Here is a 14,867-nt window from a genome sequence, read left to right as displayed (position 1 = left end):
GTAAATTAAAATGAAAGCGCTGAAATCCTAAGCGCTGATTGGCGCTGATTGGTCTATGAATAGCGTTCAGTAACCAAAAATCAAGTGGGCGGGACTTAATGTGAAGCCGGCGTCGCTTGGCTACCAGGTTCTCTATTTTTTCCCCCCCCTCCACACTGCAATGAAAAGTCCCGCCTTCCGCGCACGATGATTTGAGAATGCTCCGAGGGTTTAATCTGATTAGCCAATCAAAACACAATGAGGCGGTTCTTTTTGGGACTGCGGTTTGGGGGGAAAAATAACGCGGCTAGCCCGGGTTTCCTGAGTGAGTGTGAGAGAGTGAGTGTGAGGAAACTCTTTAGAGAGAAGTATACAGCGCTGCATTGTGATCTTATCATCTGTTCGGATATTGGAAATAAAAGTTGATGGAGTTTTTATACGAGAGGCTTTTTATATCGTGTGTACATGCAATTAAGGTTCGACACTGACCAGTGGGATTGTACTTTAGTCGTTTTGGGGATATTTGAGAATTGATTACTTTAGGATCCGGGGGATCTGTTTAATCGGGTCCTGATGCTCGGTATGTCCCGTGTTACGGACCCGTTAATGAAAACACGCCAGGACAGAATGAAAGAAGTCAACTTAAAGGTGAGTGCAGGTCCTAAATACACAGAGAACGTTAAACGTTAATGCATTAACCTCTTTTAATGATCGTTTTTAATGTGTGGAATTTACTGTAAAGTTACCACTTGGGTGATATTTAAAACACGGTTTTTTGTTTTTTTGTGTCGCAAAAATTCCGCACATCCGATTTGCTCGAGTGATCGTTTTTTTTTTCTCGGCAGACTGCGGCACTTTAAGAAAAAAAAATACTGATAACGGCTCGCGCTTCCTTTCCATCCTTAAAAAGCTAAATAAATATATAAACATTAATATTATTATTGTTATAAATCGTAAATCCAATTTCCTTTTGCTATTATGATGACGTTTTCCTTTTGACTTTTTTCCCCCTCCTCACCTCTATTTTTTCGCCATGCCGTGTTGGAACAGAAAGCGTGGCTCGAAATACGGGTCGCACCCCAAACGCAGCATCAGTGTGCTAAGTAGGCTACAGGGAAAGGTTTTCTCGCAGTCTATGTAGTGCACTGGTGTAGGGATCAGGGCGGCGATTGGAGAGTCGGCCACGTTGTCGTCCATTGAAAAGGAAATTGGTTGGGGGAGGGAGATGAGAGGAAGGTGGAGGGAGGGGGGGGGGGTCCTTTTATTAAAGAAAAACACTGATTTTTGGTTTTGTAAAACATATACATATATGTTTTATATAATTGTAATGTATGTGGATGTGAAAGAAAAATAGCTGTATAGTAAACGATTTCTGTTAGCAATGTGTTAATATAGGAAGCTTTGCTGTGTTCAGTGAACAGGAAGGCATTTAGGATTGTAGTACAGCAGCTCATTTATTGTCACAGAAAAAAACCACACACACACACACACACACACACACAATGAACCATACATTGTCTGTTGGAATTGAAAACGTAAAGGGTGTAAAAACACTTATTTCAAAAGTAACTTTTTCTTTAAACTGGTCAGATCTCAAACTCGTATCACACAGAAGCTTTGCATGTTTTGGGAAATCGTGCGCCTACTTGAAAACAATTTGTATTCATTTTTTTTCCTTTATGATGGATCTATTATTGTTGGACAGCGGTGCCAGGATTCCAGTTAATGCATGAGATTTATGAGATACAGGTGTAAGTGTGCGATAACTCACGCTCCGGCGACTATAACGAAGAAGGAAGTGTACACACTGCATTGGTGGCTTTATTGCATCTCTAAAATTGGCAGTTAATGCAATAAACTCTGACGGTGTGTTTACACACACACATACACGCACACACATATCCAAGAACAGATGCTGGTGTGAGTGCAGATGTCCCCTTGCCTGCATGTGAAGGCTGACAAGAGTTCACACAGGAGACTAATTTTAGTTAGTAACTCTCGCTCTCACACCAGGCTTGATGATGTCATCGTGAAACCTCGACCGGTTCAAGCGTTCGCCCGTACACGCTCGGCCCAGTGTCATAATTAATGTTTAATTTTGCCTCTCTCAAATGTGGATGATGAGAAAAGGAAAAACACTGTGCATCACACACTTTGTGTTGTGGTTTGTTAATGTTGTCACACACAGGTTTTGAACACGATTATTTGGATGTAATTACAGACTTTAAAAAAAAAAAAGAAAGAAAGAAAAAAGAGGTGTGTTTTAGCTGACCTTGAGTCGTAAACATTTTTTTTCTTTTTTTTTTTAAAGCTACAAAATGCAAATTGATTTTTAAAAACATGACTGTCCTAATTATGATTTAATATGAATTAATTGTCAGTATTGTCAGTTTAAAGTGGAAATAAGGTATTATTCTTTTCACACTGGAGGCTGGTCGCTCACGAAAGCTTTGAAAAGCAACCGGATTCTAAAGAAACACAAATTTCTCAGTGTAAATACACATTATTTCAGATAATCCTTTTAGAATAGTTTTATCCCACAATGTTGCTCCAGGCCCCAGGTCACGCCTCCTATGAGCTTGTTTGTGGTGACAACAAACAATGTTTTATTTATATACAGTACTGTGGAATAACCCAAAGCCATCCCTCCTTTTTTCTTATTAAAATTAAATTAAATGGTTTTACTGCGAGATGCTGCAAAGCACCTAAAGATACAGTTTAGAATCGTTTGGTTATGCAGCAACCTCAGCAGCAGCCTTATTTCCCCTCTCGTCTATTCCAACCGCTCAACATTCAGCATTGCCAGTAAACTAATGATCACGCGTCATCATCTGCACCTGTTTCTCACTGGTTAGTGCTTTGTTTTTGTGTTTGTTTTTTATGCTTAAATGATTCATAGGTCACTGTGTGGCTTACCAAACAAAACAAAAAAATCCTCTGAAACGGTTCTAGGAACAAAAAAGTCCTACAGGAAGCTTGGAAAACTATTCGAGACTACATAAAAAAATAATCACAGAAATAATATTGAGGGGGCGCTCAAGACTTTTGCACAGTACTGTAAACACTATAATATGCCTATATTATGATATTTTCTGGCCCTTCATAGGAAAGATTTTTTACATTTTCATCTTAAACCAAATCCATTTAAACTAATCACAATGTCAGCCTTTTTTTCTTTCTCGGTCTTGGTTTTTGGTTATCATACTTTGTCTCATACAACACAATCGGGCCTAGGATCGTACCCTGAGGGCAATCAAGCAATCAGTCATCTGTGAGATCAGAGGAGACACAGAAAGGATTGTGACCAGAGCCCAAGGCTTAGACATGAGACCGTACACACACACACACACGCACACACACACAGAGCACTAACAGACCTCCTATTATTACTGGCGCGCTCACAGGGTTGACTTCACCTCACCGATTCGTCCCATCGTCTCAATCAGGCCTCTGTTCTGCATCGTACCAGACATAATGGTGGCACTCGGTGCAATCGATCCGAACTCAGACCATAGAGTGTACTGTATATAAGATTTCGCGTATCTTGAGCACCGAGCAGCAGTTGCCGGTTGCACGGCAAGCTCAAGGTGAAAAGATATCGGTGAAGGTCAGAGGAGGAAACAACATGATTCCTGGATGTCTGGTTGCCTCCGGGAATGTAGCAGTTTTCATTAGACAAAGAATGCAAATTTTTTAAATGTAAATCGATTTCCATTGGCATCAAGTTAGATTTTGTATCGTCGCTGAGGTCGGAAAAGATAATCATATCTCGATTTTCCGAGATGTTTCTGTATGTGTATGTATAGGGTTGCACAAAAAAATTCAGCTAAATCATACTGTAGTTACCAGGAAAAAAAGTGATTTTGTTTTTAAATTAAAGTGAATAACAGGAGGGTGTTGTTACAGAATGATCTGATATCTTAGAAAAGTGTATTATATCATAATTCATCAAAGTATTAATATCATTGCCTTAACCAACGCTAATCGTAATTGTGTTCTATTGAGATGGAATATTAAATTCTGATTCTTTAAGAAGAAAAAAAAACATTTGAGTCTCCATAGTACAGAAGATGATTACAGTCATCATAGAATTTTTGAGTTTGAATTCTCAGAGGAAAACTGACAAATTCTGAAAAACAAGAAGCCAGAATACAAAAAAACAACAACAGAATTTTGTGGAAAAAAAGTCAGAGGTCTGGAAAAAAGTCAGAATGCTAAAAAAGAATTCTAGGGGAAAATATAGAATTCTGGAAAAAAGTCATAATACTAAAGTCAAAATCAGAGTCCTTGGATAAATGTCAGAATAAAGAAAAAGAAAGTCAGAATACTAAAAAAAAAAAGAGTCTAAATTCTGGCGTATAAGAAATTAGATTTCTAAAAAGAAAAAAGTCTGAATCCTGGAAAAAAGAAAAAGTCAGAATTCTGAATTTAAAGTCAGAACTCAAATACTTTTTCATGGTGGCATTAATCCTGTTCCGTAGCCGAGCTGAAGGTCTTTTAATAAGCAATAATTTATTATATTATACTGCCTTGTTAGTACAATGGGAGTATCTCACTGGGTTCAATTTGGACGGAAGCCACTCGGGAGTACAAGTCAGTGCGCCCTTAGCGCCGCCCTCAAGTCCGGATGATAAAATGGAAAGGGTTGTGTCAGGACATAAAACCTGCGCCAAATCAAACATGCTGATCGGACGGTCTGCTGTGGTGACGTCTAACGGAAGCAGATGAAAGAACAGGAAGTCTAATCTAATGGAGATATAATTATAATAATAATGATGATGTAATCAATATGGGGTAAATTTCCCTAATGTGTTTTCACAACATTTCTACTGGGTCTGATACTGTAACAAAACACTGTATGTTTCTGTAAATTCTTGGTTAGCACTTTTTCTCGGTTTAAGTGGTAAGTCCCAATGCCAAAATCCGAGGTGTTAGTCATTACATGACGAAAAATGGCACCATGTGGGGTGAAGAAGGGTGGGGGGGGAGCTCCGCCTCAGCACTCGCAGGTTGGGTTATGACAATGTGGGGATTTTGATTGAGGGCAACAATACCTTTTGAGGGTGCTTTCATGTAGGAGTTGTGTATTTCGCAGTGACTCATTGTAGTCTGTAATGTCACATGGCGGGAAGGGTGATGAGTACAAGAAGTCAAATTGTTCCTAACCTTTAGTCGCACATATTAACAATCAGTGTTCAATTAATCATTAATAATTTATTGGAACAAGACAAGCAATTTAGTCTTGAATTAAGTTAAATTTTAACAGTTCTAGCTGCACAATCACAACAAATTAGTTATGTAAGACAAATGCGAGGGGTGTTCAAGTCAAATCAGGACTGATTGATGATGAAATTTCTCATAAAGCCGCGAAACCGATTGACATTTACAGAACACTAAAGAAGAGTATGATGATGAGACTCTTGGCCGCAAGTAAAACATTTAAATGACGCAAGCGTTAAAAAAAAAAAAAAAACGCTGTACATCCGTGAATGACTAAAACAGCTGATCCTTGAAAATGGACGGATAATTTGCACGTTACGAACTCAGCTGGGACATTTAGCCACATTACCCCTTCCAGTCGTGACATCACTCCAAGACAGTTCCACATGTTTGGGCTGTTAAAGGAGTTCCTGGGAGGCCAGTGTTTTTTTTTATTTATTATGGCTCTAATGTATTGAGAAAACTCAAACCAAAAGTCCCAATTTGACTTGAGCATGCACGGACACTGTTATACATGTTAATGGATAGATGAGCTACAGGAAAATATTGTGCAAAACAACCATTTAATCTATGTTTAATCAATAAATTAATTATTTTTGACAATTCACAGGGAGTTTAAAGGCATCTTTATATAATCTACAATAAATAACAAATACAGAAAATGTCTTGTTTAACAAAGGAATACTTCAAAGCATTAAACTGCAAGATGTTCAGACGTTTTGAAATCCTTTTACCTTGTGTATTTTGTAGTTCGTTATCCTCATCCTCGCAGAATTTCTCAAATCTTCCCCACTTCCTGCGGGAGTGGCGGTAACCTCGGTGCACCTCAGGAATGTAAGGAGGTTTGCTGGAAGTGGCTTTTATTTACGCACTTGGTCACACCACATGTTTTCCACTCTGATTACACACACACACACACACACACACGGTGCGTTGCAGGTATGTCAGAAATAAAAGAGGTCAGCTGCTATCTCTCAGACCACAGCGAGTTGGCTGGGGCATCCAGGACACGCGCTTAAATAAACTGATATATTTTTCATCCAAAGCATTTAGGAGTCTGTGATTTGGTGTGTCTGGGTAGCACCTGTGTCGTCTTTATGATCACTGGCGACAGTCTACCCACAGTTGAAAGAAACAAGTTTACTATTAAATGATTTATCGTGAATCTTCACAAACTAGCGCAGACGTTTGTCCGTCATCTCTTCAGCACAAACATTTGCACAGCCAACAGTTTGAGGCTAGAGCGTAAACACCAACCAGGCGCAGCCGGAGATGGAATGTAACTGCTGGTTTTCTTCTGTAGGCACCGACTTCAGTCTAAAAATATCCTACATGGATTACAACCTTAAAAAAATGCATTATAAGGGCGACAGCGTTGTGTGGGTGTTTTGGATTTCATTAATTTCATAAATAATGCGTACAGAAGTAAACTCCGCCCCTAATCTTAACTGAAACTTGTAACGCACTTACGATTTCACATACAGTAAGTTTATCTGTCCTTCATGGTTCTTTAAATGGAACAAATGGAGCAATTGTTTAAAGGTCACCTATTATCCAAAGTTTACTTAATTTTTAGATATTGTGTGTGTATGTGTTTGTGGGACATTCCTGCCTTTTTGCCCATTTCATTTTTAGTTTCGCTGGGGTTTAAACAAGGTAATAAATTTTTTCCCCTCTATTGTGACCTCATACAAGAAGAACCCCTCCCTCCGGTTTGTTTCTCTGCAACAAACAGAGCTTTCGGTACTCTGAAATGCAGTGGCTTAAGAGTAACTCTTTATATAAGAAATATATAATCTATAATTTTTTTTATTAATATGTTGTAGGAAATAGTAAAATATGGGACCTTTAAGAAAGGTGGAAAAAAAGAAAATTACCTGATTTAAAGCTTGATATATTTTTTTGGATTTTCACGTTTTTTTGTTCTGTTGCATTTACGCTTAAGCGCAGTGACGACAGATGATCGTCTCGTTTGCACGCTCTGTCTTTGTCTTCTCCTTAAAGTTGTCCCAGCTAGCGCAAAATCCCATTTAGCATCGTCTCCATGATTTAATGGCTCAAGAGTCGACTTTGCTTTCAATCATCTTTTTCATCTTTTAATCACCTCCAGTCTTTGTTGTTGAAAACGAACAGGTTTTAGTCAGAAATATGCTTGTCCACTCACTTACATGGACGGTTTTATCGTGCTGTTCTTCTCACCCGCTCACTCTTGAACTTTGACAGGAAATGCTACACAGATACGGGGTTATACCAGAGGAAGGAAGTACAGAGTCATCTATTTATCTAAAGTCTTATCGATCCCTCAGAGATTCACACCGTCACTACTGTACAGTGCAGACGGAAAGTGTGTAAAGCCTGGATGGAGTGTGTGTGTGTGTGTGTGTGTGTGTGTGTGTGTGTGTGTGTTACTGTTTTAGCCTGAGGCCATCTGCAGTGGGGGATGGAGGGCACCTGTGCAAACAGAAGGGCCAATAGAGAAACAGCTGAACAGACACACACAAACACACAAACACACACACACACACTATAAGGACCGTTTGAGGACACTAATAACAATCACATCACCTGCTACAGGATTTCTAGTCTTCACAATGTTCAGGTAATTTTAGCATGATGTCATCTTTGAGTTTAAAAAACCAAAATAAAGTGCACACTCTGCACCGTATTTAACAGTAGATACATAGAGTAAGGTAAACAAAGATGTTTGTTGGGCAGAAAAGGGATATAATTGGCCATTTCACTGTCAATCACACGAGCTACTTTTTGTTGTAATTTGAATTTGTCGCGAAACAGTAAACAGTCTATTCGATAAAATTTTTACGCAATGGCACTAAAAAGTTGTTTAAAGATGCTTAATTTTAACCTCAGGTTTTAAAATATTAAAAACTACGAAATATGTGTAATAGACAAAAAAATGCAGTGTACCTTGTAGAGATTAGATCCTGGTACGTATCGCAAATCTTTAATGTGCGAAGTTTTTTATTTTAGTTTTTTATTTAGTTATTAATTTTTTATGTTTGTTTACGGTTTGTGGGAGTAAAATGTTTCCATTCCCCGGTGCTCCTGCAGGTGGTGCACTCTAAACTATTCAGCACGATCTGTGTGTAGTATCAACAAAAGTTTGTTTAGAATTATAATAAAGTCTAAAAAAAATTTTCATTGGGATGTATATAAGATCATGATACTTAGAAAATCGCAGTACATATCAAATCAGCAGCTACGTATTGTGATATCAGGTTCGCATTATCCCTGGCGATTAACGTCCATAGTAATTTTTTATGTTGAATTGTTAGTGATGAGTAGTGATGTTAAATCGTTGAATGTTTAAATGTCTCGTGCAAAGCAGTATTTTTTTTATGGTGTTTTTATTCCTGGCCAAGCTTCAGCTCCACACTCCAGTCCAGTAGGTGGCAGTAAATTACCAACCGTTCATAAACTCAACAGAAGAAGACGCGATACTCTGTCAAAACATGAGGTTTATATTTTTTTGCAAAGGTTGTAGTAAATTTTTTTAAGAATTAGTCAAGTTTTTGAGTTTCAACTTTTTAAAAAATTTACTGAAATAATCTGAAAAAGTGCGAATTGATTTTGAAATGAATAACCGACCAATCAGTTCAAATAAATAAATTGATCAGGAGATTATACATTAAAATGTACAGCTTTATTATGATGACCTGATTTCATAAAATATCATTAAATATAACTTTTAAGTTCACAATTAGATTTTTTGACAAAATTTCTGTTTTAAATCCGAGCCTTAATTATTTTCATAGGTTTGCTCACACACACACACTATATTTTTTCTTATCATATGTTTATTGAATTTCCGATATACTGTGTGTCATAATTGCAAAAAGACTAAAAAGTACTATTTCTAGCGTAAGAACAGCTACTATGATGTCATCCACGATAATTATGCATGTGATTTTTGACAAATTAAAAAGATGTACTGGTTTAAAGCACATCAGTGTCACGGTTTTGAGTTCGTACCTTTACGTATGTGAAGTTGAGTAAACTTGAGCCGCGTCTAACTTACGTGTTTACGTGTTTCCCTGTAGTGTCAACAGAAGTGATTTCAGTTTCGAGACATCTAAAGGTTAAGCTCGGAGCAGATATCCGAGTGTGTGAGCAGACAGTGATGTAGGTTTAGTGATGTATTAACTGGGTCAGTGGGTCTGTTCTGCATCTGGGATTCTGACTAAAAACTCGTGTCTGACGCTTGAGGAAGTGACCTCAGTCTAGTCATCTGTCTGCCTCACTCATCACTTCTTCCACATATGGAGTTACCTCGGATTTCATCAGGTTCTACGTTCTAGTGCTTAGATTGTTCAGGGAAAATGTGAACGAGGCCAGATTTTAATCAGCAGTTTTTCCCAAACAGCTTGTTTAAAACAGACAGATTTAACCGCAATTATGGCATTATTACATCAGCTTGAATCATAACAAAGACTTCGCTTTGGATAGACATTGCTTTTATTTTACAGCGCTCTAATTTGCATAGGCGTTCGAAAGCACAGCTGAGCAATCACGGGCCGAGCGGTTTAGGTTTTCATTGCTGTGTTGACTCGCGTCTCGTTTGTTTTTTTTGCGAAGTCGAACAGGTGTGGGTGCGCGAGGGTGTGTGCGAGTGGTTGATTACGGGTCGATCTCCCTCCGAGCTCAGTCTTAGGCGCCCTCGTGGGAGTTTTAATTGGCACTCCAGATACTCCCGGAGGGATTAGCGGGGTTGCTCGTTAGTCGGTTTTATGTCACATAACCATTTCCGCGTTAGCAAAGGTGGAACTTGGTCCCCATCTGCTCGTGGAATGTTTAAAGATCACTCTTTCTCCAAACACACAAACAGGCACGTCTGTAACATCTCTAAAGGCTTAATTGTATTGTCAGGTTCAGTTGATTCTGATTGGCCAGAAAGTAGTCTTGTTATGACGCCGGTCCCTGCTTCGAGACACAATGTAGAGCATGGAAACGTAATAATGCTGTTTTAATCGTTTCCCAGCGTGCAGCAGAAACACCCCTGCAATGCACCAGTGTACATATTTGCATGCACTTCTACAGCAGAGTCCTGCAAAGGTCTACAAGGACACTTCATCTCCCATCTCACAAAAGAGCGCTTTGTCTGGGCTTTTAATTAGCCCTCGAGAGCTGGTGTCGAGCGACAAAACCTCGGTGCACTTCTCCGCCTCCTTCTCTTCTTTTCTTTGTCTCCTCTTTGAAATCAAGTTACCTGTTCTTTCTATCCTGCTCAGTCAGTCTAAAGGTTTTTTTTTTTTCCTTCTCCCTTTCCATTCTCCCAGAACATTTTTTTGTTTTGTTCTTTCTTCATCTGTCTGCCCTCAAACATCAAACCCCCCACCGGTATCAATGCCCCTGCCTTTTTTTTTTTTGTCTATCAGAGGTTATCCTCATCCATCAAAGGTTACCCTCTGGGCTTTCAGCTCTTTATCTTCCTAAAGCAACCTTCTTTTTATTTCGTTTTTTCCCCCTCCAACCTGAAGACACTCTGGGAATTGCTGGACACCAGCTTTTGCGCACTGCCCCGGATACCTGCCGTGCCAAGATAGAGCGAATGAATGATCCTGTTGTTGGTTGCAGCCTCCGTTTCGACTTGAAAAGAGCCAAACATGACATCTTGTCTCGATGATCATCTGTCAAAGACATCAAAAGTTTGCATAGGAAATAGCTGAGAAGTTTTAATCCAGTCACAACTACAGATATTTTTCATAGACTTATGGAAAATGTTCATTTGGGCTAGGGAAATTAAAATGCCACACTAGTATGGTGAAAAGGTGACATAAGTTTCTAGGTACATTAAGGACAGCTGCAATGTCAATAAAATTCAACATTTGTCAAGAAATCAACATTTGAATCTTTATTTGAATAAATTAAATTGGGCAAGCTGAACAACAAATGGATCCTTGAACAAATATTTGGCACTGCGGGTGCCAGCTCAGAATTTTGGTTCCTACTAAAAGTTAGTTTCAAATATAAAGTAATTCCATCCATCTATCCGTCCAGGAACCTCTGTAGTCCAACTAGGGACTGTGGAGGCCAGTGGTGACCATAGTATTTATTCCCATTTTTACAACCGTGGTAGGACCTCCGGTCAACATTCACACACTACAGGCAATTTGGGATCTAATGGGCTGTGAAACTGTGGGAGGGTACCTGAGAATCTGGAAGACACCAAGGGGGGAATTTAGCCCCGGACCCTGGAGGTGCAAGGTCACAGTGCTAACCACTAAGCTTTAAACCTAGTCATTTTTCGTAAACATTTAGAAAGTGTAACGCCTGATCTTAAAAAATCGACAGATAACCTGTCACCGACTTGAGGAAGAGGCGCATTTGTCTGAGGGAACTGTATCCACAATCATTCACAAACATCACTTGCACATTACAGGAATTCTCCTGGGAGTTATTGCCACATCCCCTGTACAGTCCTGGCTTACATACAAACCATTTCCACATGTATGGGGCATTATGGGAGTTCCTGGGAGGCCAGCGTTTCAGCCGTGAAGCAGACAGTCCGACCATGGCTCTGGAGTACTGAGAAAACGTTCTACCTTGGTGGTATCCAAGTTCTGGTGAAACACTGTAATAAGTGCGTCAGTTTAGCAGGGGATTATATAGGGATATAATAATAATAATAATAGTACCGAACCATGGAGGGAAATTGGTACACACACTTACAATGTCTTAATGAGGGGAAACAGAAGTACCTAATGGAAACCCAAGGACGGCGTACAAACTCCACAGGCACAGACCGGAGGCGAGATTCAAACCCCTTAAACCTGTGTGGATAATAATTATTTTCCCGAAATATAGATGTAGAAGATGTTAGGAAGAGCGCCAGGCAAATCCTGAAGGGGATTTTGCTACCAGACTGGCATTAAAGCGGATTAGAGTGGCGATGGTAGTGTAGTGCTCAGAGCCAGATGTGCTTTGTCTTGTGTTCCTGAGGGAGAAGGATAAAGCTAAGGGATAAAAAAAGAGGCACAAATGGGTACCCCCTTAAGGCAGTGGTTTTCCAAATGGGGGGTCCTTGGATTTGATGTTTTTTGCGACAAAAAAAACAAACCTGCGTTATCGAAAAGTTGTTATATTTAAGGATCCAAGCACCAAAGTCAAATCTAACATGTTCTGTTGGTGGATCGTTCCAGGAAAGAAAGTTTTAATTTATAGATAAACAGTTCCCAGGATACAAAACAATTACGAACCGTATATTATGTGCTACTATATGGTTTTGGAGCAACGAGATGTGTAATGAAGATTTATGTGAAGTGGTGAGGGTTAAGCGTGAAAAAGCGATACCGTGTAAAGATATCCTTAGTTTATCTTCACACCATCTTCTGTTAGACTGTATTAACCTTGAAACAGTTTTTTTAATGCAATACAAGCAGTTCAAGATCTTTCTCAAGAACACAGCAAAATCGCTAAGGCCATAACGAGCTGTTTTTTGTATGTGCCGACACTTTGGAGTTCACCCAGAATGCCCTAATGGCTGCCTAAAATCTATCTGGTTAGTGATTTACCGAAAGGCTCTGGTTACTGATCTAAGCGTGAGACACAAGTCTTATTGCATTCCCGATGGGAGGTTTGTTTTTTTGGTGTCTTGAGTCATTTCCAGCACATTTGTCCTGATTTTAATCATGCCCACTTTAATTAAGTGTCATTCAGAGGATAAGGGCACACCCGTCGCACGTCAGGGTATCAAGGGAAAGCATGTGACAGAAATTTAGTGTAGGTCACACTAGACAAACAACAACTTTTTGATTTTAGCCTGTGAACTTTTTTTTTATGATAGGAGTTATGATCAAGTGTAGAACATTTTGCTCAGATGATATTGATATTGTACATGGGTGTAGGGTTTATGTGTTAATCATTATCAAACAGTAAACTATTTAAAATGTGTCATAAAAGCATTTGCTAATACCCCTAGCTCACCTATGCGGTTTGACTCGCGATGAGATGCTGTGTTAGGCACCATGAGCCACCGCGGTTTGACTCGCGATGAGATGCTGTGTTAGGCACCATGAGTCGCCGCGGTTTGACTCGCAATAAGATGCTGTGTTAGGCACAGCGAGCCCCCGCTAATGTTCTGCTGCCGTTCCGCAAGGTTCGCAAGTTTCTGCGAGGACCGGCAAAAAAATTAAACATGTTTATTTTAACGCGTAGGTGAGATGGGGGTATAAAGTTTCTACGTTTCTATTATTTTTTTTTTGCGCAATAATCAATATAATACTAACCCTGCAATCTTTTTTTATACTGTTTGTATCTTTTTGCATTTGACATGGTAAAAGATTGTCAATGAATTAAATTTAATTGATTTTCAATTTATTTATATAGCATTTAGCTAGGGTCATAGTCGCAGCTTTAAATAATAAAAAAATTCGGATTAGTCGACAGTTCTAACATTTGCACGATAAATCATAGATTTCACATTCAAGGCCTTTTATTTTATTATCTTATTCTTTATATAGTAGGTTTTTTTTATGTTTCTGGATGTTTTCCATCACGTCAAAGTCTTGGTAGCGCGACAAGCTACATTTTAGTTTTCTAAACTTCCGATGAGACTGTTGAAGGAGTGACTGTTTATAGACGTAACTAAAACTTAGAAACCAACATGTTTTGCCGAACTTTTACAACGTAAATGCGACTATTCAACTAATTATATTAGCTGTGCTAGAAGAATAACAGAGGTTCTTCCTATAAACCCGAACTGGTATGAATTGAGAGCATAGGGAGATTGTCAGCGTTTGGTACGTCTTGTGAGAATTCAGGAGAAATTTCGAATTTCAAAATAAATTGGGCCACACTCGAAACTTTTACATCTATTTACGTTTATAGCATTAACATTAAAGCAATTCCTATGTTATTTAAAGGTAGATTGTAGCAGGTTATGGGTGCTTCGTAGACTTTATAGGTGGTTAAAATATGCCAAAGAATCTAAAAATACTACCCAAAGTAGGTAGAATTCCCTGATTAGTGTCATCAACTTGTAAAAGCCTCCTATACAAATATGGGCAAATGTAATAAAATGGCTAAATCCAGCCTTTTGCATGAAACTACTTAAATCAGAAACCTGTAATAGATGGTAAACTTTTGTAGTCATAAGCATCCAAAATACGAGTATCCAGGTGAGAAAGTTCATAGCTCATAGCAGGTGAGAAAGTTCAAGCAGTTAACTTAATAAAAGTAGTAATTAACTTACAAAGTAGTATAAGTTACGTTGTGAAATACGGTGAGTCCGTAGAGAGTTTGTGAAGTGATTGCTTTGTACTTCTAAGTACATCGTGCTAACTCGGGACGGTTTAGGGCGCCCTCGGAAAAGAAAAAAAATGGAAATGTCGGAAACCTCGTATACTCGTATTGACACATTATAGTTTCATGTTACGCTTTATTATTCCTACGAATAAATAGTCAAAGTTGCATCAAGACAAATTTTTCAAAATGTCGAACCCTAGAGTTTTGTAAAAAAAATTTTTTTTTTGCACAATAAATTAAAAACCTGCAACGCCTCCCTTTTTCTTAATAACCTCTCCTTTTCTTTTTCTTCTTGTTTTCCTGGTAATCCCCCCCCCCCCCCCCCCGGCCACCCACCTCTCCCTCTCTGAGAGGAAGTTCACTCGATATACTTCCTGCTCTAGATACAATCTGCAACCCGCGATGAT

At 39.0% G+C, this 14,867-nt stretch overlaps 1 protein-coding gene across 5 annotated transcripts in view; it reads left to right on the top strand.

Annotated features, from left to right (window-relative positions):
• The window catches only part of arhgef2 (rho/rac guanine nucleotide exchange factor (GEF) 2), a 52,865-nt gene that overhangs the window by 16,429 nt on the left and 21,569 nt on the right, over positions 1-14,867 (top strand). The window contains exon 1 of one of the 5 annotated variants that reach the window (XM_053486529.1): positions 297-627. The exons of the other annotated variants lie outside the window; for them this stretch is intronic. Within the exon in view, the coding sequence (XP_053342504.1) occupies positions 553-627 (75 nt within the window). The 5' untranslated portion in view covers positions 297-552. Of the gene's footprint in view, positions 1-296; positions 628-14,867 lie in introns of those variants that run through there. 5 annotated transcript variants of the gene reach the window in all.

Source organism: Clarias gariepinus, chromosome 25, assembly GCF_024256425.1.
Source record: "Clarias gariepinus isolate MV-2021 ecotype Netherlands chromosome 25, CGAR_prim_01v2, whole genome shotgun sequence".
In the NCBI taxonomy this organism is placed as follows: domain Eukaryota; kingdom Metazoa; phylum Chordata; class Actinopteri; order Siluriformes; family Clariidae; genus Clarias; species Clarias gariepinus.
The sequence above is the reverse complement of the archived record's forward strand: the minus strand, read 5'-3'. Positions and strand labels throughout refer to the sequence as shown.